The following is a 25,972-nucleotide window of genomic DNA, read 5'->3' on the forward strand; positions in this document are numbered from 1 at the left end:
ATCTCGCATCCACTCTACTGGGAGTGAATTCTGGGTCAAATGCCCCCCATCTCAAGACTCTAACAGCTTCATTCAATTGGCATTGTACAATTGCCTTGTTCCACAGTTTGAGTGACAAACTAATCCAGGGATTCCCCAATTCCATCAGGTCATTCCTCCATTCCTTTACACCCAAAACCGCTTGAATTGGGTATCCCTCTGTCCTAGCCATCTCAATCTCCTTCCACCTTGCAGAGTATTCTGAGTTACACCAGCATGCCAGAGGTCTTATCTGGGCTGCCGTATAATAATCTCTCAGACACGGGAGTGCGACTCCACCCTTATTTTTGGCTAACTGTAAACTCCGATATCTGATTCTAGCTCTACGCCCTTGCCAAATGAATCTCGATATAATTTTGTCCCATTCTTGAAATTGTTGATCCGATATTTCCAATGGCAAGGACTGAAAAAGATACAGCACTCTCGGCAAGATATTCATTTTTATCGATTCTATTCTTGATCCAAAGTTCAAAAAAGGTATTAAATCCCATCTCTTCAAGTCTTCCCTAATCCTCTGATTCAGTGGAAGGAAATTAAGCGAAAACAGTTTTGACAGGTCCTTTGATATATTCACTCCCAAATATCTTATAGATTCCGCTTCCCATTCTAGCTGGAATTTTGTCCTGATGTTTTTATAGGGGCTATAGTTAAAGCTGAGCACCTGTGTTTTAGCTACATTCAATTTATATCCAGAGAAAGAACCATATTGCTGAAGCATAGAGAACAAATGAACCAGTGAATGCTCGGGGCGGGACAGATACACCAACACGTCGTCCGCAAATAAAGAAATTTTTTGTTCCCCCCCCTTCATAACTATGCCTTCAATTTTTTTATTCTGTATGATCCACTGGCTCAGGGGCTCTATAAAAATTGCAAACAGGAGAGGACTAATTGGACACCCCTGTCTCGTCCCCCTCTCCAAGACAAACGGGTTGGACACTGCTCCATTTATCTTAATACTTGCCATTGGTCTATCATAGAGTGCTTGAATTGCTTTAATGAAGTTGCCATGGAAGCCAAATTTTTCCAAAATCCCATATAGAAAAGACCAGTTCACACAATCAAAAGCCTTCTCGGCATCTAAACCCACCAGTACTGCTTCTAATTTATTTTCTGTTATATGGCTAATTACATGTAGAGTCCTTCTAATGCTATCTTGGGTCTGTCTTTGGCGGACAAAGCCTGTCTGATCTAAACTGATGATTTGTGGTAAAAGTCCTTCCATTCTCTTTGCTAATATATGTGTAAAAATTTTGTAGTCCTGATTCAACACACTTATAGGTCTAAAGCTGCCACACTCAAGTCTGTCCTTACCTTCCTTTGGGATCAATGAAATTACTGCATCCCTCCAGGAGGGGGGGGGTAACACTCTTCTTAAGAACCCAGTTGAAGGTAGATTTCAATATAGGAATCAATGGCACCTTCATTACCTTGTACCATTCAGAGGAAAATCCATCTGGACCCGGAGCCTTGTTTGATTTGATATGTGCTATAGCTTTACTAATTTCTTCCTCCGATATTTCACATACTAGACCATCACTCTGTGTATCCGTTAATTTGGGGAGACTAATTGTCTTAAAGAAATCCTCCATCTTTACTTTATCAACATGAGGCTGTGAGTATAATTTCCTATAAAAGGATTCAAAACACATTTGTATGTCTTTTAATTTGTGGTGTATCTGATTAGTCACTGGGCTTTTAATTTTATGAATTGAATTGTCAGCCTGTTGCTTTTTCAATTTGTAAGCCAGCAACTTACTGGCTCTACCTCCCACCTCATAATATTTCTGTTTTGTAAATAACAACTTTTTTTGTATATCCTTTGTATAAAGCTCATCTATTTCATTCTTCTTCTTCCTTAGTTGTTCTCTGATTTTAGGATCAACTGTGGCCTTATGCTCCTGTTCTAACTGTTTCAATTCTGACTGTAACTGCTCCAACTTTTTTTGCCAAGACTTTTTTAAATGGGAACTATAGCTGATTAATTTACCCCGTAGAACCGCTTTACATGCATCCCAGAGTATTGTAGGCGAAACCTCTCCATTATCATTCTGAGCCAAATACTCCTTAATATCTGCCTCAATTTGTTCTTTCTTATGGCTCAAGATATAAGTGTTCAACCTCCATAGAGTATTCCTTTGATCCCTCTCCAAATCCAGTTTTAAATATATAGGACTATGGTCTGATAGGTCCATAATACCTATGTCACATTCAACCACTCTGTGTAAATCACTGCCAAAAGTAAAAAAGTAATCTATCCTAGAATATACTGTATGTGGGTTGGAGTAATATGTATAGTCTCTCCCTGTTGGATTTAATTCTCTCCATACATCTACCAGCCCAATATCCTTCATCATAGTAATAATTTTCCTGTTAATCGCTTTAGTTTGAGTTATATTTGCATTTGAAGAATCAAGTTTGGGGTTCAGTCTTACATTCAGGTCCCCTCCACATACCAATATTCCCTGGGTTTCAGTTATTATCAAGTCGAATAATTGTCTAAAGAAACTCCAATCCGAATTAGGAGGAGCATATACATTCAGCATAGTTATCAAAGTTCCCCCCAGATTTCCTCTTATCAAAACATATCTCCCTTCCTTATCTCTCTTTTCAAATGTGAGTTCAAAATTACTTTTATTTGAGATTAGTATCGCCACTCCCCTCCTATGTCCCGCCGAATATGATGATGAAAACTGATGTTTAAAGCCCATTCTAGTCAATTTCGCATGTTCTATATCTGTAAGGTGAGTTTCCTGCAAATAAGCCACTTCCACTTTATCTCTCTTCAGTTTGGATAATATTTTGCTTCTTTTGATTGGATTGAGTAGACCATTCACATTATAACTTACTATTTTAACTGCCTGCATTTAGTTTCAAGTATGAGTATCCCCCATAGTACGAGTAGCAAATAAGTCCCATCAAAGGCAACACCCCAACAGCTGCACCGAACAGCAGCAAACAAAACCTCGGCCCACGCACGGGCCTGAACATAATATAAACAAAAAAGAATGAAACATAGACTTCCAATTGTGGGGTCTCCATTGTGACCCTGTATAAACCCAGATGGAAAGTGGGCTTTGAGGGAGAGCCTCTCCCCCTAAGTAGGAGAGGGCCTTCATGTATTACCATCTCTCCGTCCGTGTTGGTATTCCCTCCACTATGGCTAAGAAACAACCCCCGACTTTAACCCCTTTAACATTTGTCGTGATTGACCAATAATCAACAATCTACAAATATAAAAATTATTTACATAATGTCCTCTCTTGCTTGAATACGGCATCCCCGTTTCTCCTTCCTTCTTATTTTGAAAAGAAAAACTCACCCCTTCCTCCTTTGACCAAAACAAACACAAACCCGCGTGACGTTACGCCTCCCGGTCACGTGACGTTACAGTCATTACTTTTCCTGACGTCTGAACCCCTTCAGCCTGTCTCTGAAGTTGGACGTATTGCCTGGCGCTGCTTCCCTGTTTCCCGTTCTCCTGCCCGTGCGCCACGTAAAACGCTGGATCTGCTCCAGAAGAGAGTCCGGGTGCTTAATCACCGTCACTGCCATTCCCCTCTTTGACATGTCTCCTGTCGCTTCCTCCGCCGAACCGTACAGCACCGTCCCCTCATCGTAGAAAACTCTAAGCCTGGCTGGAAACGGTGTTTGGAATCGTATCTTCTTCTCCTTTAACACCGATTTCGCTTCGTTATATTCCCTTCGTTTATTCAACACATCCGGTGCATAATCATGGTCGAGATTTACTCTTCTTCCGAGGTGATCGAATCCTCTCTTCTGCCACGCCATTCTCAGCACGTCTTCCTTCATCCTGAAGCTTGACATTTTGGCTACGATGGACCTTGGTGATGCCTCCGTGGGCGGCTTTGGCATCAAGGCGCGGTGTGCTCTTTCTACTCGTAGATCAAACGTTGGAGGGAGCTCCAGCTTTTCACGTAGCAGGCTCTCTACATATGCAACCATTGACGGAGAATTCTCCTCCGCTCCCTCTTTAAGCCCATGGATTCTGATATTCTCCCGTCTGGAGCGGCTCTCCAAATCTGTCAGTTTAGCATCCAGGTGTATTTGAAGTTTCATTAGCTCTGTTACCGCTTCCTCCGTTGTTTGTATTCGGGTTTCAGCCGCAACGATCCTCACTTCCGCCTCACCCACTCTCGTGTTGGTTTTCTTTATATCGTCTTGAATCTCTTTCATCTGTTGACTGTTGTCTTTCCTGAATTCCCTCAATTCCTTGAGTATGAGGCTCAGATCCACGTTGCCTGTTTGGTCTCCCTCCATGTCGCTAGCTTCATTGTTAGCCACCACGCTGCTAACCCCGTTAGCTGGGGAAGCTCGTCCGCGCTCGCCTGCGCCGTCTTTCATTGCCGTCTTGGTCTTGCTCTGTTTTTTCTTTCCGCTTCTATTAGCCATTCACAATACCCACTATCTTAAATCAACTTATCAAAAAAAATTATTGCTACTTCGGGTTACATTGGGCTTTATTCAACTCAAAGTGTCGGGAGCACAATTTCTATGCTGCCATCTCTTGCCTCGCTCGCCCGGAAGTCTCTGGCTCATCTTTCAAGAGCCGAGGATTATTTTCTGCTAAGATTTTGTGAACACAAAATATCTCAAAAGAACTAATAGAATGTGTGCTTTCTCTGTCTAAAAGAGTTAGTTTGTAGAGTTAGTAGTTATGTATGCATTAGCAGTTGAATACAGCATGGTTTCAGCGTCTGAAAATTTAAGCTGAGATAAATGGCTTTTTGTGAAATTCGATAGAACAGTCACTTTAACCATTTATTTTTGGCGTAAGACGTCAGACATCTAAACAATAGTTTTGAACAGTAATTTCCTCCATAGCAGCAGGAAACCCCCCTCTCCTTCAAACTCCTCCCTCCGTGTGTGTTCTCCTCCCTCCGTGGCTGCAGCGGTACAAGCGAGGCTCTGCCTGTCTGTGCTGCCTGGCTGCTGGCGGCCGCTCTTTGGGCGAGTCTGCATGGGGCTCGTTCGTTTCGGTTGTGAGCTCAGCTGGAATGAAGCTGCGTGCGATTGTGGGCTTTCTGCCGGTGTTTCAAAGTGTGTTGCACCCATAATCTATTATGCAAATTTGAAATTCCCCACCGCCAGCTCCCAGCGCGAAAGCGAAAGCGTTTTCGCCAATCCATTTTACAGTATGAGAATGGTTTCCTCGCGCGTTCCCCTGCAGTTTTGGCTCGGCTTTTTCTAGTCTGGAGAGCACTGTCGCCACTTAGTGGGTCGGTGGAATGGGTTGTACACGTTCGGTGGCTCCCATATTTTTATAGGAGACGTGGGGGGCGTTGATCCACGTCCCACCGTCAAATTTTTTTTTTTTTGACGAGATATCTCGTCCACGGCAGTCAACCGCTGGTTTCTGCTTGACGAGATATCTCGTCCACGGCAGTGAACGTGTTAATAAAAGATAATGGAAGTAAATTAATCTGTTTATTTTAATTATGGATCATTACAATGCAATTCAAAATGCACTTTATTTTAAAAGTAGTCACACAGTGAGACAACAGAAAGCATGTATTGAAAAAAAAGATGCATCTATAAGCATCGATAATCGTTTTATCATCGAATCGTAGCCCTCTGAATCGAAGGTGCTTAGAGATTCCCACCCCTAGAAATGCACATCTCATAATACAACTGTTTGCATCGCATCCCATAATAGTATGATGATACTTGGGATGCCATTGCGAACATAGATGCGAGGTTAGCTAAAAGTTTAGCGTTGCCAGCGAGGGCCCCCACCGTTGCGGTCGGGGTACGTTTCAAAATCCCTCCAGGCCTGAACATTTTTCTAGGGGAAACACTGGATTGTGATACCATTGTAATACGACTTTAGTAATGTTAGCTTTGAACAGATGTGTCCTTGGTGATATCTACTGTTATTGGAACACAGAGTAAAAAGGGGCGGGACTTAGGAAACTGCATTGACCAGCCAGAATATCGTGTTCATATTGTCCAGATGTGTGTGTGTGTGTGTGTGTGTGTGTTACCTCCAATCTCAGAGCAGAAGGTAATCAGCCATCCCAGGCCAGAGGAGAATGCTCTCTCTATCTCACTGAACACGTTGCCTAGCAACAACAAAACACAACAATAGCACAACACGCATGGGATAGTGCGACCTGGTGGCTCACCTGGTAGCATGCGTACCACCGAGGCTCGGTCCTTCGCGTGGCCGACGCGGGTTCGAATCCAACCCGAGGTCCTTTGCTGCATGTCATCCCCTCTCTCTCTCTCCACCTTTCCTGTCTGCCTACTGTCCTATCTAAATAAAGGTGAAAATGCCCCAAAAATTATATAAAAAAAAAAAAAAATCTGTTGGATATCTGTCTTCCAAAAACGAAACCACTGCTGCGGGGGGGTGTTACACACCGCCCAATCAGGATCATTTTTATGATGATTTAGAAACCATCCAATTGCATTGGCTCTGAGACAAATGATGACGATGTATCCAATAAGACCTGTCCTACTTATAATGATCTCATGAATTTTAGTAAATTATTCAATCCGACACAAATACCGTAATTAGGAATCCGACCTGAATATGTGAAACTGCCAAAAGCACAATCTACACTATAATGGCAGCAGTGTCTGTCTGTCTGTCTCTCTCTCTGTCTGTCATTCGCCTATCTCTCGACTTCAACCTTGGGGAGTGTGCTAAGGGGAACCTGACGGAGTGCAGACCACTGTTTTGTGCAATTTGGACGCGAGACACATTCAATATTAATAAATTTGTGTTCAATTCTGCCCCACCGCGTGAAGAACGAAACGACTGCTCCCTAAACCCACAGCTCTGGAAGTGGGCGGAGCGACCACGGCACAGCACTCTCTCTGCGCTGTACCAAGGTTGACCAGATCCCAACAAACCAGATGTGGGACAAAGAGTATACTTGTGTGGGACAATGTGGTGCAACCGATGCATGTATGTATATATATATATATATACAGTATACATATATATATATATATATATTAGGGATGGAATTTCATAATTGCGGACCTTAACGATCAATTATCCGGTTAATCATTAACGTTGTAAAAAAAAAAAAAAACATGAATGTTGTCAAACTTGTCAAAAAGAGTTGATTTATTAAGAACAACGCGTTTCGCAGAGGTGCTTCATCAGGTTCATTCACAAAGTGGAGATCACAAACACCTTTGTAGCGGGCCGTGTGACAGAACGGCCGCCCCTCAATGAACAGCTCAATCAATCAATTAGCGTTATATGTAGAAGAAAAGAAAAATAACACAAATTTGCCAGTATATACGCTAAAACATTAAGATGTGAATTCATGTCTACATAAAACATAGCTACATCTTATATACGGTATATAAACCCACATGTGAGAGGATAAAGATATAGGCTATGATCTGAGACATAAGTCCCCAGTCAGCTGAGTAAATAAGGGGGACACCAAAAATTTGGAGTTGGAGTGAATGGACAAGAGTCCATGAAAAGGCCCAATAGTTTGGGCCACGAGATATATACAGTAGTTACACAGGGCTCAACCCATGCAAATATAATAATTCTTACTGTAAAGCCAAAGGTTTAAGCTCTCAAATGCTTTTTATTTAATGTTTCTAACTGCTACAGAGCCTGAGAAATAGAAGATTTTAGTGAACGCCGGCCGTTTTGTCAAGTTGTTCACAAAACCTCAGGTTTAGAGGGGTTGTTTTCAAATTTGAAAAAAAAAAATCCCTCAAGGCGTTCCTGAGATATCGTGTTAACAAGCATGAAAATGGCGGTCGTGAGGTCACAATGACCTTGAACTTTCACCACCAAAATCTAATCAGTGAGTCCACGTGGAAGTTTGAGCCAAATTTGAAGAAATTGCCTCAAAGCGTTCCTGAGATATTACATTAATGAGCATGAGTGAATGAGTTTACCTTGCCACAGCTCAGTCACGGAGGATGTGATGCACTGCATGGAGAACTGGACCAGGTTCTCCTTAGTACGCTCCCCATAAAACTTCTCTGGTTTCTATGGAAACACAAACCAACAACCTCATTAATGACTTAGGGCCGGGTCACGCAGTGTGTCAGTAAATGAGTCAGTGACTGAGTGAGTGAGCGAGCGAGCAAGCGAGTCAGTCAGTGAGGGAGTGTCAGTGAGTGAGTGAGTGAGTCAGTTTGTTTTCACTCAGTGAGTGAGCGAGCAAGTGACCGAGTGAGTCTAACCTCTCCAGTCCTATAGAGATAGAGACTGGGGTAGCTGGTGACTCCTTTACTCCTACAGAGTCGGTTGTTGTCTCCACAGTTCACCGCTCCGATCCGGATTACTCCATCCATCTCCTTAGCAACCTCTCTCCACTGACAAATAGACAGGCAGACAGACAGGCAGGCGGACAGGTAGAAAGATCTTTTATTGGTTGACAGTTGTAATAATCATTCCATTTGTCAACAAACCAAAACAAATTCAAACTAGCAGGCACTCAATAGAGTTAACTCGACCAGCTTTTTTTCAATGACAGAAAATATCCAATCTGTCCGTTTAGATGACAGTCACATTGGCAGATGTCTGATTCATATCAGATTTATTTGCACATATGAATGAGCCCAGAATCTGAGAATATCTGATTCCATGACCTTTGTTCATGGCTACTAGGGATGTCACAATATATCGTCCCACAATATATCGCGATATCAAAACGTGACAATATGTATCATTGAGATGAAATCTCATATCGCGAGAAAAAGAAGCTGAACATGGTGGCACTGATCTGCATCTGATTGCATGCTCGCTCTCCTTTTCATTGCTTTGTTTGAACAGACGAGGGACATTATAGACACAGAGGATGAAAATGGTGAAATTACTCAAATTAGCGTGGAGGATGCCCCCTCAACTTACAAATCGATCGCAAAAAAATATTGTTGAAATATCGTATCGTTATCGTGAACCCAATATCGTGTATCGTATTGTATCGTGAACTGAGTGTATCATGTATGTTTTTTTTTTTCTTTATTATAAACTTTCTTTATAAATCACCAACGACATACTCCTCTCTGCTGACTCTGGCTCTCTCACCATCCTCATCCTCCTCGACCTCACCGCCGCCTTTGACACCATTCCATCCTCCTTTCACGCCTTCGCTCCCTTGGTATTTCCGGCACCGTCCTCTCCTGGCTCACCTCCTACCTCTCTGACAGACATCAATACAGTACATCTCCATAAACCACTGCCAATTCTCCACCGCCCCAGTCACTCAAGGTGTCCCCCAAGGTTCAGTATTCGGCCCCCCTTCCTTTACCTACTTCCCATTGGCCAAATTCTCCATCACCATGGCCTCCGTTTCCACTGTAGGGCAGATGACACCCAACTCTACCTCTCCCCCAAGACCATCACCTCATCCATCCACCCACTCCACCCTCACCACCTGCCTTACAGACATAAAAACTTGGATGCAACAAAACTTTCTCAAACTCGACTGCAATAAATCTGAAATTCTAATCATTGGCATGAACTCCCTCACCCGATCCGCTCATGACCAAAACTGAATTCTTTCACCTCAGGAACATTGCCCGCCTCCGTCCTTCCTGGTCCCTTTCCGCTGCCGAAACGCTTATCCATGCCCTCATAACTTCCAGACTTGACTACTGCAACAGCATCCTCTACGGCTCACCAAACAAAATTCTCAATAAAATTCAATATGTCCAGAACTTCGCTGTTCGCGTGCTCACCTCCACCCGTCGCCGAGATCACATCACCCCTGTCCTTCACAACCTCCACTGGCTCCCAGTCAAACACCGGATAAACTTCAAAATACTACTCATCACCTACAAAGCCCTTAACAACCTGGCCCCTCCCTACCTCTCCGACATCCTCCTCCGTCACACCCCCACCCGCCTCAGGTCTGGAGACACTAACAGCCTGATAACCCCGAGGACCAAGCTCCAGACCTCAGTTGCTGCAACCTCCCTCTGGAACGCCCTCCCCATCCACATCAGTCAGGCAACCACTTTACCATCCTTCAAACAGGCCCTCAAGACCCACCTCTTCAAACTCGCTTTCACCTGCTAATCATCCTCCCCTCCATCATTATAACTCATCCAATTTTAAATCACATACTTTGTTTTATTGTTATTACTATTGTCATGTTCTTTTTTATGTTTTGTATCTATTAAATGATTTTATTGTGTGTAAAATGACTTTGAGTACTTAGAAAAGTGCTATATAAATTGAATGTATTATTATTATTAATATTATTATTATTCCTTTCTTTCTTTATCTCGAACAACACAAAACAGTAAAAGGATAAACAATAAACAAGATCATAACACAACATTGGAATAAAATATATATTGGAATAAAACAAAAACAGTAGTTATGTCCGAGAAGGAGCAGGAAGAAGCAAGATGCTTATCTTGTCCTGCCCCTACTTCAACAATGAAATATTAAATCATGTATTTAAATAAGTAAAAAAAAAAAAAAAAAAAAAAGGCAATTCTATACCGATACCGAGTATTGGATTGGACCATCCCTAAATAAATATAAGAGTCACTCACAATGTTGATTGAGGCTATGGTCCATTGATGGAAGCCTTTGCAGTATATAGTGACATTATGTGACATTAATAATGTCACATAATGCAACACTGTTTGGATCTCACCTGCAATTACCACTCATCGCCATAGGTGTCAACTAAGAGAACAAAACTGAAATCTTAGAGATTATCACTCTAAACTCAGAAGTAAAATTCATAAATAAAAAATCGCAAGTGACCCTAATCATCTTCGGTAGTATTCAATTGTGTGTGATGTTTTTTTGTTGTTTTTTGTTTCTTTGAAATTTCTGACGACTATTTGAATTCCAGGCGACCCCACTTAGGGTCACGACCCTAATGTTGGAAACCACTGGCTTAGGGGGACCTGATGGGGTGCAGTGCAATTCTGCATAGCACCACCTACTGGCAAGACAAAAAGTTGTTTATCTCATGACCGTTCGTCCGATCGACTTCAAACTGGGGGAGTGCGCTGCTGGGAACCACCCAGAACACACACAGACCTTACACACAATGCCCATCCCTAGAATTTAGTGTGTTTTTCGTGTTTAGTGTGTGTTTAGTGTGTTTAGTGCGAGTTACCGTAGGAGCCAGCTGGTGACAGTGAGAGCATCGGGGGAAATAGAAGTTGATGAACCAGATTTCTCCAGAGTTCACTGCTGCTTCTGAAAGGCGCGCGCACACACACGCAAACACACACACACACACACAAACACACATTTTAATACCTTTTTTTGTGTTCACATTTAGACAAGAAATCCTTGAACACAAACAATAATACGGGGTACGGTGGCACAGTCGGTAGCGCTGTCGCCTCACAGCTAGAAGGTCCTGAGTTCGATTCTCGCCTGGGATGCTGTGGGCGCTGGAGTTGTGACCCCCCTCATATCTTCAGTGCCTACTGCCCAGGGGCCGGTTGCACCAACTGGTCTTACACTGGTCTTAAGCTAAGTTGGTCGTAACTTTACGACCTAACAGCTACGCCGGTTGCACCAAGACGGCTTAAGCCTTATTTTCACTACGACCAGGCGTAACTCCTACGCCTGGTTAGGAGGAGGCGTAGAGCCTGCCTGTAACAGAGATCTCCGCGGAGACCTTTTTGACCGTCATCATCGTAACACCGCCAGTTCGCCGTCTTTGAAAGCACGACGTTAGATTATAACTAACTACCGTAATTTCCGCACTATAAAGGCGCACCGGAGTATAAGCCGCAGCAGCAAAATTGCCAGTTTGTTACATATATAAGCCGCACCGGACTATAAGCCGCGGGTGTTTTAATGTTTTTTATTTATTTTTTTTATTATTTTTTTTATTGTGTTTTAATGTTTAATTACCATATGTAAGGGTTCGTGCACAGAGGGGATTGTCGGGAAAGAGATGGCTGTTTGGGGAAGCTCCCATTTATTAACATTTCAACAAAACTACGGGAAACAGGTTACTGGTAATCCCCAGACAAAATCACACAACAATAGGCTATATCACACACAACAAGGTGCAGTACACGGCTGTAAACAAAATAACTGTAAAACAATAATAAAACAATCCTCAAAAGGATAAGGTGCAGTCACGGCTGTAAACAAAATAACTGTAAAACAATAATAAAACAATCAGTCAACAGTACTGAGCCTACCAGAAAAGTCATTAATCCTTGTCTTCATCTTTTAGGTGAAGGTGCAGCAAACGGCTGTAACCAGAGAAGTCAAGTCACTAATCCTCGTCTTCCTCTTCTTCCTGCGTACTGAAACCACCAAAGTCCTCATCTTCAGTGTCGGAAACGAACAGGTTCAGGGTGGCTTCGTCAACCACTCTCCTCTCTCCTTCGTTGTCACTCTCAAAACCAACGAACTCCTCTTCGTCACTGTCGGTGTCGGCATCGAACAGCCTCTGAAGCCTCTGACGGCCCTCAGCGCCAGCTGTGGCGGCGTCATCCTCTTCATCCCGCAGCAGTCCAGCCTTTCGGAACCCGTTGGTGATTGTGGATGTTTTCACACTCCTATAATATTCCGTGATCTTCCTTTGTGTGAATTCGCCGAAGTTTGTGATTTTCTCCTGGTAGTCGGGAGGGAGTTGCTGGCACACAGTCGTCCTCGCCCTGACGGACAGTCCCTTTCGTCTCATGAATCGGAAGCACCAAGATGGCCCACCTCTGAAATGTTCAATTTTCATTTCGGTGGCGACTGTTTTGGCCTTCAGTCGGATCTGAACGGTGGACACACCTCGGCCGTCTGCTCTCTGTGTCAACACCCAATCTTCAAGGGAATCTTCAAGTTCGGGCCATCTGCTTTTATTACCTCTGAAGGATTTTTTTGTCTTTTTGCATTGAGACAGTTCTTCCTGCTGCCCCTTCCAACGTCTCACCATTGACTCGTTGATGCCAAGGTTACGTGCTGCTGCTCGATTTCCGTCTTTTAATGCGAGATTGACTGCCTTCAACTTGAAAGCTGCATCGTGTGCATTTCTGCGTTTCTTCTCCATGGTGAGTGAGAGTTAGTGCACGACCCTTTGCTGCTGCTGCTGCTGTTGTTGTGATTCCGGTCTGCTACTGTAATGAACTTTGAACCGGTAGGAGTAACCGGTTGATTTCCGCCAAATGATGTCAAGTCAAGTCAAGTCAAATTTTATTTATATAGCACCTTTCATACACAAAGGCAATTCAAGGTGCTTTACAAAAAAATAATCGAAAAAACAAGCAGCAAAGCAATGCACATAAAATGTGCAGATGAAGCTGTGTAACCTGTAAAATCCATCGATTTTGGAGGTCACCGAGTGGCCGTTTGCTGAAAAAATCCATAGATAAGCCGCACCGTTATATAAGCCGCAGGGGCCAAAAAACGGGGGAAAAGCCGCGGCTTATAGTCCGGAATTTACGGTAGTTGTGTGGCTTAGCCTTCCAAAATGTTGCCGTTAGTTTTTTAGAAGTTAATACATAGAATTGGGAACGTTACATTCAATTTCATTCAGACTGTCTTTCTGGCTCAATCGCCGCCATTTTTCCCCCGGAGCGAGGGAGGGTGAGAGGAGGGAGGGTGTTTTACAGTAGTGGCTGAGAGAGCGTAGTGGCACAGTGCTCCAAGCAGGTCGCGAGGCACATTTTTTGCAACATCATCCAATCAGGGTGCATTCCCTGGCAATTCACATGGACGCACATTGCTACGACCAGCATAGTTAAGACCAGACGTAAGCCGTGTTGGTGCAACAGGCGTAAGTCCATGGTCTTAACTAAGACCGACGTAGGAGTTACGACCAGGCATAGTTAAGACCAGTTGGTGCAACCGTCGAAAGGGCCTTTCTGTGTGGAGTTTGCATGTTCTCCCCGTACTCCCCAGGGGGTTCCTCCGTACATAACCCCCCACTAAAAACATGCAGAAGATCGTCATCCGACCAGTGACGACAACATCTGAAGTTGGTCCAATGATGGTCCCCGGGCCCTGGAAAGAAAAAGCGACCACTGCTCCTGGCCTGCCCCCCGGAGGAAAGGACAAACCTGGATGGGTCAAATGCAGAGGACATATTTCACCGGCCACCGTCAGCATGAGTGTGTGTTGTGGCCGCATGCATGTGTTGTAGTGTGTTCGTGTGACAATAAAGACGGGCTTCCGTCTGAAATCGTGTTTAAAAAAAAGAAATCGTGTTTAATAGATGCACAATCAATGGGAAATCTTATAGTGACAGATGTATCTAGTCTGAATCTATGGATAAAGGAAACAGCGCCTCCTCCAAATGTGGCGACTGCCAATTATTGCAGAAATAGAGCAGAATTTGGCCAGAGCCTTGGCACACACACACGCATGCAAACACACACACACACACACACACACACACACACGCACGCAAACACACACAGACGCAAACATACACACACACATTACTACTTGTCTATCAGCTGCCTCTGAAAGACAGACACATTAGGTGTTTTTGGACCCAAGGAACTTGGTTCTAAGAACAGTTGGATAAACTCCCCCCTTTTGATTGTGTCTGCACCACAAGGATGCTAAAAAAGAAGGATAACTCATGTAACAGCGTTTTAATTTTATATTAAAGCCAGTCTTTAGGGTCAGTTCTATTGAAGTGAATGGGACGGGCAGGGTAAGACCCACTATAAGCCACAACACAGCGCTATAGACAAGCTAACCACTAGGGCTGTCCTGATTCTTCAACGTAATCGACTACGAAAATTCGAATTTAAGTGAAGCAAAGATCATTAATACAGTAGCTAACTCCGTTCCAATGTCAGATTTAAAAATAAACCTTTTTTGTTTTTTCAGATTTTTCCTCCATTTCCTCCCCAATTGTACTTGGCCAATTTTTCCCCATGCTGCCCCAGTTGCTGCTCCACCCCCTCTGCCGATCTGGGGAGAGCCGTAGACTAGCACCATGCTTCCTCTGACATATGCGCAGTTGCCAGCTGCTTCTTTTCACCTGACAGCGGGGAGCTTCACTGGCAGGGCGTAGTACATGGGAGGATCACACTATTCCCACCAGTTCCCTTCCGTCCGGAACAGACGCCCCGATCGTCCAGAGGAGGTGGTAGTGTAGTGACCAGTACACTATCCTTCAGAATAAACTTTTTAATGGCTTCTGTGTGCTTTAGACTTGTGTAGAATGGTTTTTATTTGGGAAAAAATCCGACCTGAAGTCATAGACCATGTAAAAAATATTAACTGGTCAACAGTTCTAAGCCAGGAAGAGCCTGATTTGGCATTGCAAGCTTTTAATGACTTGTTAGGACCACTTATAGACAGACATGCACCTGTAAAAAAACAAACTGTGAGAAATGTAAGGGCTCTATGGTTAGACCAAGAACTTAAAGAGCATATGGAGCAGAGAAATAAAGCAAAGGCAGAAGCAATCAAATCGGCTGATGTGTCACAATGGAATGTCTATAGGAAGTTGAGGAACAATGTAACAAAATTGGGGGGGGGGAGAAATACTATCAAGATAGAATAATAGATGCGAGAATGGACAGTAAGAAAATATGGAATATCCTAAATGAACTAATGGGAAGAAGAAGTAGACCAACTCCATCTTTTTTGGAAGCCGATTGAAATAATATTCTCACTAAACCAGTAGAAATGGCTAACTATTTAAGTTATTTCTTTAATGACAAAATCCAGAAACTGCAGGACGGTATGGATAACAGAAAAGAGAAAGATTGCATTTCAAGTAAATTAATAAATTCATATTAATTTTTAATTAATTTATCATAATGAATGATAAATTGTGTAGCTTTCAATTTGAGGACATTACTGGAGATACAGTGGAGAAACTCCTGCGAGCAGCAAAAGAAACACCGTCCGGTATTGGTAACCTGGATGTAAAGCTACTTAAACCTGTAGCAGATTTGGTTGCTCTGCCTATTGCTTTTATTATTAATTTAAGTTTTGACAAATGTAGTTGTCCGTCAGAGTGGAAAATTGCCAAGATTATTCCATTACCCAAAGACAGTAAAGAAATATTTTCAGGAAAAAACAGTCGAGCAATAAGCTTACTACCAGCTCTGAGTAAGATCATGGAAATAATCGTATATGAACAAATCCAAGGGTATTTTTGTAATAATAATTTAAACACTGTATTTCAACATGCATATAAAAAGGGACACTCCACAACTACAGCACTAACTCAGATGACAGATGATTGGTTGAGAGATTTAATTGGTACTATATTATTAGACTTTAGTGCAGCCTTCGACATATTGGATCATTCACTCTTATTGAATAAATTAAGCTGTTATGGATTTGAAGATTCTGCAAAGAAATGGATTAAGAGTTATCTAACAAACAGGAAATGCTCTGTTTATTTGAATGGTAGTTACTCTGAGATGAGAGCTGTGGATATTGGGGTGCCGCAAGGAAGCTGTCTTGGGCCACTTTTATTTTCTATTTTCACAAATGACTTGCCGCTGGTTTTGAATTCTGCCACCATGGTTATGTATGCTGACGATTCCACAGTATATGCTTCAGCAAGCACAGTAGAAGAGCTGGAGGAGGTGTTAAATAAAGAACTAAAGTGAATTAAGGAATGGGTAACAGGAAATAGACTAGCTCTTAACTCATTCTCTGCCAAAGACGTACCCGGACGTATTTTTAACAATGGCGTTCTGTGCCAAAGACGTACTCGGACGTACTTTCATGTTTTGGCTGTTTACATTACATCAGACACTTTCCCAGCCTGTGACATTGTTTCAAGTCAAACTGATAAAAGGAACCCGCTAGTTTAGTGTTTATGGGTGGAGCCTGTGGTCGAAACAGAGTCCGATCCAGAGTTCTCGGCTGGCGATGATGGCGAGGAAGACGCCAGCGTTTTTGTTATTGCTCCACGACGGAGCGCCATGGCGACGAAGGCTCCCCTTCACAGCGTTCTGATCCGTCTGACACAGATGAATCGGAGGAGGAGAAATGAGTGCCACTTGGAGAGAGCGATGACGATGGTAAAAAGTAGCCTATTTTTTGTATCGCGTTTGAGATGAAATGATCACACTAGGGATGTCAACGGTTAACCGTTAATCGATTAAGCGTCGCTAACGTCGTTGTTCGGTTATTGCTGTCGGTCTATCAGTTAATATTAAAAAAAAAAAAAAAAAAAAAGTCTATTTACTCAATGAGCTCATGCCCAAACAAGGCGTGTCTATTTAGATGCTGAAATGTTAATGCTTTTTGTGTTAGAAATTCTAACACAAAAAGAATTTGTGTTGAAATGTTGATGCTTTTTGTTAATGCTTGTTAATGCTTTTTGTGTTAGAAATTCTAACACAAAAAGCATTAACATTTCAGCATCTAAATAGACACGCCTTGTTTGGGCATGAGCTCATTGAGTAAATAGACAAAAAAAAATTTTTTTTTTTTTTTTTATATTAAAAAATTATGAATTAACCGATAGGTTAATCGATTATTAGCGTCGGTTAATCGAAAGTGAAATTAACCGAAAATTGACATCCCTAGATCACACACACAACATTCGAGTATAATTGTCACGCATTGTTTATAACTTATGCCGCCGGCATGAATGACTCGCTTCACGTTTCCTCTTGCCAGCTCTCCTCTCAAGGGAGAGCTCCCTTCACACTCAAGGGAGGGGGAATCACATGGATACGTCAAACGCGTCAAACCGCGTCACACACCCGTCCCCAGCAACCAAGGCGAAACATGTGTCACATAAACATTTCAAAGTTTACAGCACTAACGTAGCTATTGTGTGATCTTCTGTGCTAACGTTAGTTATGAGAGGTAACGTGACAGCAGGTAACGTTACAGCACTCGTTATTCCTGTGTGTGTGTGTGTGTGTGTGTGTGTGTGTGTGTGTGAGAGAGAGAGAGAGAGAGAGAGAGTGTGTGAGTGTGACCACATAAGGGTTCGTTCCATTTGTTTATGCTTTTATCAAGCTAAGCTAAAAATCCACATGGCAACTGTAAAATACATTCTCTTATTTTTTATTTTTTATTTATTTATTTGGGAAAACAAATACTGTATATGTCTGATGTGTCACTGAGGCAAAAAATAAAAGGCTCAAAAGAGAGTTCTGCTTGAAACGGTGTCCTTCACTAAAAACCTATTTTTCTCATATTTCTGTCCAAAGGAGGGCATTTTTAGTGAAAACAAGCTAACTTCCACTGCTTGTAACTAAACAAGGAAACATGGGAGAGTTTCAGTTTTTTACAAGGGGTAAGAAGAGAGTCTCTGCTTTATTGTGAGATATGTTGTGTAATTTTATTCCTAGCACAGAATATTCTGTGGGTCCTGGAAGATCAGGAAATATGCTCAAAATCCTGGCACTGGGAGCACACAGACCGAAATGACCCTGGCAGAGAATGAGTTAATATTGAGAAAACTAAATCAATGTAGTCTAGTAGGAACGGGGGGTCCCCGCGCACCCGAAAGATATATTTTTCTAACATAGACTAGAAAGTCTTTTATGCAAAATCAGTCACCCTGGTAAATCAAAAGGACTGAGCACTTCTAACTCAATTCAACCTATGGACATAAGTAGGCTACTACTCACTTGTACATATAGGCACCAATATATGTTTTGTTCTGTTGTTTTTGTTTCTGATATTGTAATATTTTGTTCAAATTCTAAACACCTTTGATCAGTATTGATAGCATTTCACATTTATTCACGATTTCACGATTCAGACGGAAGCCCGTCTTTATTGTCACACGAACACTACAACACATGCATGCGGCCACAACACACTCATGCTGACGGTGGCCGGTGAAATATGTCCTCTGCATTTGACCCATCCAGGCTTGTCCTTTCCTCCAGGGGGCAGGCCAGGAGCAGTGGTCGCTTTTTCTTTCCAGCGCCTGGGGACCATCATTGGACCAACTTCAGAATTCGGAATTGTTACTCGCAAACGACAGAACAAGCCGCATATACAAAACTTCATCCACGCTCATCTGAAGTAGGGTTTAATATTTTTCCCGAAAATGAGACATACCAGGAAACGGGAAATTAAGCCCTCTTTCCCGGGAATCCTGGGAAATTGATTGTTTTTTTTTAGAAATGTACCTATTAGTTCCCAACCTGACCTAATGTATTATTTGGTGGCATTAATATTTATGAATTAAGGCAAAACAGCGCAATTTAACGAACATATTAGCCTATATAGTGCCGTTGGGTTTATATAATTCACCGATCGCCTGGATTGGCGTATGAATAAATCATGTAGTAGCCTAGGCTAACCATTTTCTTAGAGAGTTGTGGAAACTGCCGTGGAAGGAATGCAGCCGTAAACGCGTAGATCAGCCCATTTTCATGCTCTTTTACGCACAACATCAACATGCTGTCTGATAACTGGCACCGTGTCCTTTTGGATATGGGCTGCCGCGCTGCGCTCTGGCTGCCGCGCGCTCGTCTTCCAGAGTTGCCTCGCCCCGGTACAGGTCACAACCTTCCTGGGGCTAGAGTTGAACTCGCTGACCATGAAACGTAAAAACATAGGGGTTGTTCTACAACCCAGGTTTTAGGAGTGAGAATGAGGATTCTCACACACCCAGCCTTGCTGCCTTCTTTACGGAGCAGCAGGGTTGCTGGATGCTTGTGAGTGATACGTGTTGGCTATTGGTGCAGACGTGACTCCAGTCACGGGGGCGGAGCGGGTGGCCGTGTCATAGCCAAAGCCAAGACGCCTTCAGGGGTAATGGGTGGTTTTATAGTGGTCAATAAAAAAAAGATATACATTTTTATCCAGTGGGTTCGCTGTGAGAAGCAGCTTGGCATAGTGTGAGAATCCTCGTTCTCACTCGTAAAACCTGGGTGGTAGAACAACCCCTACATTTTATTACAAATAACTCTGTCAGAATTCTGAATCAGGTTAGGAGTGTTTTGAGTATACCAGATGTTTCTGTTCACACACCAATTTGTTTTAATCATTCTGTTCTGCTCTCACGGTCAGACGGAATTTGCCGTGCCTGGAGTGAAAAGGGGCTTGTTAGCATCAGGGACTTATACATTGATGGCCAATTTGCATACTTTGATCTTCTGAAGAGGAAATTTGAGTTGCCTGAAACACATCTTTACAGATACATACAAATTAGACATTATGTTCGATCCAAGATTCATGGCTTTGAAGTCCTCCCAGATGAACATGCTTTTTTCGATGTTTTGTTAAGCCCTCCTCACTCCAAGCATCTTATTTCTAGGTTTGTGTGTTTGTTTAATGGCCGCATTAGAGCACCTACTATGAAGATTAGAGAGGCATGGTAGGAGGAACTCGGTGTTGATCTATCTGAGATTATATGGGACAGGAGTTTGTCTATAGTGCAACTCTGCTCAATCAACAGCAGACACCAGCTGATTCAATTTAAAGTTGTTCTGCTCACAGTCTTCATTACACCAAGCATAGGTTGCACAAGATTTATCCTTCTGTTTCACCACTATGTGATAGGTGTCGGGTCTCAGAGGGCACATTGTCTCATGCTTTTTGGTTCTGTCCCTCACTATCCGGATTCTGGGCAAAATATACAAAATAACCCTACAGCCGGAGGCAGAACTCGCCATCTTCGGCTGTTCGGAGTCCTCTCTGAACTTTCCTACAGCTGTGCAACAATCGCTGACACTGGGGACAACTCTTGCCAAAAGACTTATTCTGAAGGAATGGAAGTCCTCCTCTTCACCTTCTTTTCAGGTGTGGCTGATGGATATGATTTCTGTAATACAGATGGAGAGACTCAGGTCCCTGAGAACAAACTCATTCAAAAGGTTCTCAACTGTCTGGGACCCGTTTTTTGCATACTTTGACGAGGTTAACTCATTCACCGCCAGTTTAGGACTGCCAATATTTAGCACAGGCCAAAGATTTTCATAATTGTTGGTCATCTTTCAAGACCCACAGTAAATTATCTATTAGCACCAGAGTGATTTGCAATACCTCAAAACGAAGATGTACGTCTCTGGGTTCACCAGGAAAAAAAAAGTGAGCTTTTAGCATGTTCTGTACTCTACTTATAGCCATTTATATACACCCTGTTTTCCCCCAAAATGTCTCTCTGAGAAAAGAAATTGCAGAAAATGGCATTTATGTATTTATGCACACAATCTCATGCAGAACTCGCTCTCAATTCTTTTATTTTGAACTGTATTGACATCAGACATGTAAATATTATTCGTTAGGACACAAATTACAAAAAAAAAAATATATATATATATATATATATATACACATGAAGTGCTTTTTTTTACATTCAACAATACAGTTTACTCGGTGTGAGTGAGTGTGCAGACAGACAGACAGACAGACAGACAGACAGACAGACACACCGACAGACAGACACACCGACAGACAGACAGACAGACAGACACACACACACACACACACACACACACAATCCCCCTTTTAGATTTCTAACCCCACATAGGATAAGCAATAACCACGCCCTGTGGCGCTGGGATTGGCCAGGAGCAACACTGGAGGGCACGCGATTACATGAACCAACTGAATAGCTCTTGAGAAAGGACAGCGGGCTGCTCTGACTCCCGCTTCTGCCTTGTGCCTTGCTGTTGTGTGTTTATTTTGCACCCGTCCTCGTCCATGTCTCCCTGTCATATCGTCCCTGCTATCTGATCGTTCCCGTTTTCCCCTCGGCTATTCAACACGTCCTCACCGCCCTCGCAAACTGATCGATCATTTCCTCATTCCTCCGATGATCAAACACATCTCTTGATTACTTTCTCCCGGCTGGCACAGAGGAAGGCGACTCCAGCTCGTGCAGCGCGCCGAGGCGCGTTTCAATGGCGTTTCTCCTGTCTGCACAAGGAAGCGTTACCAGTTTTCTGCTTTTCCTCCTGCTCAATTTCAAAACAACAGCTGCGGTATGGGTTTGTTCACGTGTTGTCTTAGATGCTAGGGACCTGATACCATGTGACAGGCTGGGGAAGTGTTTAAACTACGCCCTGCAGTAATAAAAACAAAAACACGTCAAACACGTCATTGGCGGGGAGGGCTATTTCTGATAACACGTCAAAGACGTCATTGGCGGTGAATGAGTTAAGAATGATAAGTGTCTGAGGGTTAGGGGTGGTATCTCGTGGGCTCCTTGAGTGGGATCTAGGGCTGTCAGCGTTAACGCGTTAATCGCGCGTTAATGCGTGCCGCTATTTTTTTTTTAATCGCATGCCACTATTTTGTCCCTTCGTCGCACCCGTACTTGTAGTCAAGCCGTTCGCAGCCGTTTACTGTCTTCTGCCTGTGGAGGCATGGAAGACTTAAAGACAGCAATGCGCTTCTAAATGGCTCGTTTTACTTTAAATAACACCCAAATGGCACAGTGGACAAGTCAAGAGCAGTAGTTTGCACCTTGTGTAAAACGGAATTAAAATATCACCGAAGTACATCGAGTTTGAGCTATCACCTAAAAGCTAAGCATACCAGCTAGCTAGCGCGAGACTCATTCTAGAGCTGCAACGATTAATCGATTAATCGATTAGTCGATCGACAGAAAATTAATTGACAACTATTTTGATAATCGATTAATCATTTTGAGTAAAATTGTAAGAGAAAATGTCTAAATTCTCTGATTCCAGCTTCTTAAATGTGAATATTTTCTGGTTTCTTTACTCCTGTATGACAATAAACGTATATTATCTTTGAGTCGTGGACAAAACAAGACATTTGAGGGCGTCATCTTGGACTTTGGGAAACACTGAGCGTCATTTGCTACCATTTTCTGACATTTTATAGACCAAACAACTAATCGATTAATCGAGAAAATAATCGACAGATTAATCGATTATCAAAATAATCGTTAGTTGCAGCCCTAACTCATTCATCACTCATTCTTCCTTCAGAGTCTCGGATGCGCGGGTCCTCTAACCACTGGGAGGTCGGCTCCAATGGCTTCACGCGATATACACGTTATCAATACACAGTTTCCAATACCGAGCCATTATTCACATGGAATTGCCAAAGTGTTTAGCTCAGATACAGCCTTCTTCAGCTGTGTCATTTTGGGTTTCGACTGCTCCACAGCGCCGCCGCCGGAAGTATCGGTTCTGGAGCGTTTTGGAGTGTTTACAATTATTGTGCATTTATTTTGTATTCAAGATGCATTTTGTAGACATTTTGTGACCTCCTGTCTACATTATTCTATTCTATTGAATTGAAAATAAATCTAAAATTCAAGATCACAAAGTACATTTATTTGCATTCATTTGATTCCCAATCACGACACACTGGTAAGAATTATTCATATCAAATAAAAAATGCTTTGCAATGCAAAATAATGGCATTTTAAACATGCGATACAAAGATGCGATTAATCGCGATTAACTATAGTTAATCGCACAATTAATCGCGATTAAGAAAATTAATCGTTTGACAGCCCTAGTGGGATTTCATGCGCATTGTCTCTTGCAACAACATAAGTACCTTGTGCGGCTGATAGCACTAAGTTGGAATAATGAATGTCGATGATTTTCCTTTTTTCTTTCTTTTCCTGTGTCTGAGCCTGTTTACCTTGTTTGTATGTTCTATCCACCTTATTTTTGAATGCCCCACTGTAAAAAAGAATTGTGGGTACAAGGTCCGGTTTAACGTGACTCATTGTTGCCGCTTGCCATTTCCTTTGTTATACTCTGGCTGCAGACCCGAATTATAAACCGGAAGCTGGAGTCCGTTATAAAAGTTATAAATATAGTCACGTTATAAACAACTAACCAACGCTGGAGGTCCGTATGGAAACTCGAAATGTGTGTTACTCGAAATGGTTAAAAGTTAAATCAATTTGGTGGCGTTTTACTGCCATGTAACATAGCTAGCTAGCCGCTAACATTAGCCACAGTTAGTAGCCGACTACCCACAATGCATTACGTTATCCCAGCACCCGAACGACACGGCTGTAGAGCAGAATGGCTCTGCTGTAAAAGGGTAAAATCCTCATAGACGTTTTTTTTGTCAGGGGCTGGGGGGTTATCTAAATTGGTTACACCGGAAATAGAACCCATACTTAACGTAAGGCAAAATGGCTGCCAAAAATAAGGTGGATAAAAAAAATCCAGAGTGACTACCAGATGCAGCCTGAGCGAAGGGCCTAGGTAAGCAAGCTACTTCAATGGTCAAAGCAGCCTAATCTTCCTGTATTGTTAATTTCTTCACGTTGCAGTTAATGGTGTAGTAGTAGGAACCCCTAGACAACGAACGATGCCAAGTGAAGTAATGCTAATTGTAACATATGGTGGCTCATGTCCGAGATATGAACTGTGGCCTAAACCAAACTAACACTAACACTAAACTAACACTAACACTAACACTAGGCTCAACTGTGGCCTAAACCAAACTAACTAAACCAAACTAACACTAACACTAACACCAAACTAACCAAACTAACACAAGGCATGTGCACAAACTAACGCTGTGCACATGCCTTCAGTGCACAGCCCGGAACACCATCGGGCGCAGATGCTTTGTTGGTGTCAATGATGTTCTGTAGAACCCGCCTGACCTGATATGACTGGAGAGTGAGAGGATGGTCGCTCTCTGGTCAGGTGGTGATTCGACCTAACTACTTCACATTAATCAACCTGGGCCTTATTTCCGAGTTGTTGCCATGGCAATGACCGATGGTGTTCAAAATTGAACCTAACTTCACTGTCAAGCTTTAGGACGAGCTCACACTGCAGTGGGAACATGGCCTGAAACTTTAGATACTGTATGTGATTTTACTCGGCAAGTAACAAACAAAAACAGGGCTAATTAAAAGTACATAACTAAACAACCGATGTGATATCTCTTCGTCATGACAATAACTCTTACCAAATTCTCCTCTGTCCAGCGTGATGACCTCCAGATCTTCATCATAGATACCTAGAACAGACAGACAAACAGTAATTAAAGGTCATATACATTACTGCTTAAAGATTCAAATTCAAAGACTTGTCAAGGACTTTCCAGGCCCACTTCCCCCAACTGGGGCCTCTGCTGTTCTCTTTGTCCAGTCAGTTCCACCAGGTGTTTTTATCTGCTGTTCTCTTTGTCCAGTCAGTTCCACCAGGTGTTTTTATCTGCTGTTCTCTTTGTCCAGTCAGTTCCACCAGGTGTTTTTATCTGCTGTTCTCTTTGTCCAGTCAGTTCCACCAGGTGTTTTTATCTGCTGTTCTCTTTGTCCAGTCAGTTCCACCAGGCTTTTTTGTGTGATTATTGCAGCCAGAAAAGCTTGGTTTTGCAGTGGGTTTTCAAAAAAGAAAATAGCAATAGGACTGCAGGAATTGGGGAAAAATTGTAAGCAATGACACCATTGATCACCACGGGCTAGAAAATTATCACAGCCTTGGTTCATTTTTATGCCATGGTATTTTGTTGTTGTTGTTGTAATGAACGCAACACTGCGCAGAACCAATGGTGTCCGTTGAAAAAAGCATGTTATCCACTCGTCAGTGGAAGGTCAGCCACAAGTGTAACTATGGTAAGGAATAAATGTATGTTAAAAAAAAAGTAAAAAATTGCAGTTATGAATAATAAGATAGATTTTTGTCTTTGATTTACTGATTTGTTAATTGTGCAACATGTAAGGAATTTGTATTACGGTATGTATTATGTATTATATATTGTAATCAAGTATTTCAATTATAATATGATGGTTTCTTGTGAGTATGGTAAAAATAAGGTCAGGATAAGTGTTTTTGCTGGTGCAATTACTCAGGAAGACCGATAAATTTATTTTGTTTATGAGAAGAGTTGATACTGTTAATATTTAATTGACATGAATATTGAGTGAGCCTTGACTCACTTGTTTTTTGTTTGTTTCCATTTATTTTTGTTGTGTTGTTTTTACTCCAATGCTTTTGGACTTTTATGTTTGTATTTTACGTGTTTGGACCCCAGGAAGAGTAGTCTCACCTTGGGTGTAAACTAATGGGGATCCACAATAAACAATTAAGTGTCTGTAACATTACAATAGCCAGTTAGCTGGCTGGCATGACAAGTCACATA

General features: G+C 42.4%; 1 protein-coding gene across 1 annotated transcript in view; it reads right to left on the reverse strand.

Moving 5' to 3' along the window:
- Positions 1-25,972, reverse strand: part of dnajc10 (DnaJ (Hsp40) homolog, subfamily C, member 10) — a 181,438-nt gene that overhangs the window by 120,058 nt on the left and 35,408 nt on the right. The window contains exons 5-9 of the mRNA XM_083638422.1: positions 24,797-24,847; positions 11,133-11,215; positions 8,230-8,361; positions 7,939-8,032; positions 6,045-6,122 (exon numbers count right to left, since the gene is read on the reverse strand). Coding sequence (XP_083494548.1) covers positions 6,045-6,122; positions 7,939-8,032; positions 8,230-8,361; positions 11,133-11,215; positions 24,797-24,847 — 438 coding nt within the window. The remainder of the gene's footprint in view (positions 1-6,044; positions 6,123-7,938; positions 8,033-8,229; positions 8,362-11,132; positions 11,216-24,796; positions 24,848-25,972) is intronic.

Source organism: Poromitra crassiceps, assembly GCF_964638095.1.
Source record: "Poromitra crassiceps genome assembly, chromosome: 6".
NCBI lineage: Eukaryota > Metazoa > Chordata > Actinopteri > Beryciformes > Melamphaidae > Poromitra > Poromitra crassiceps.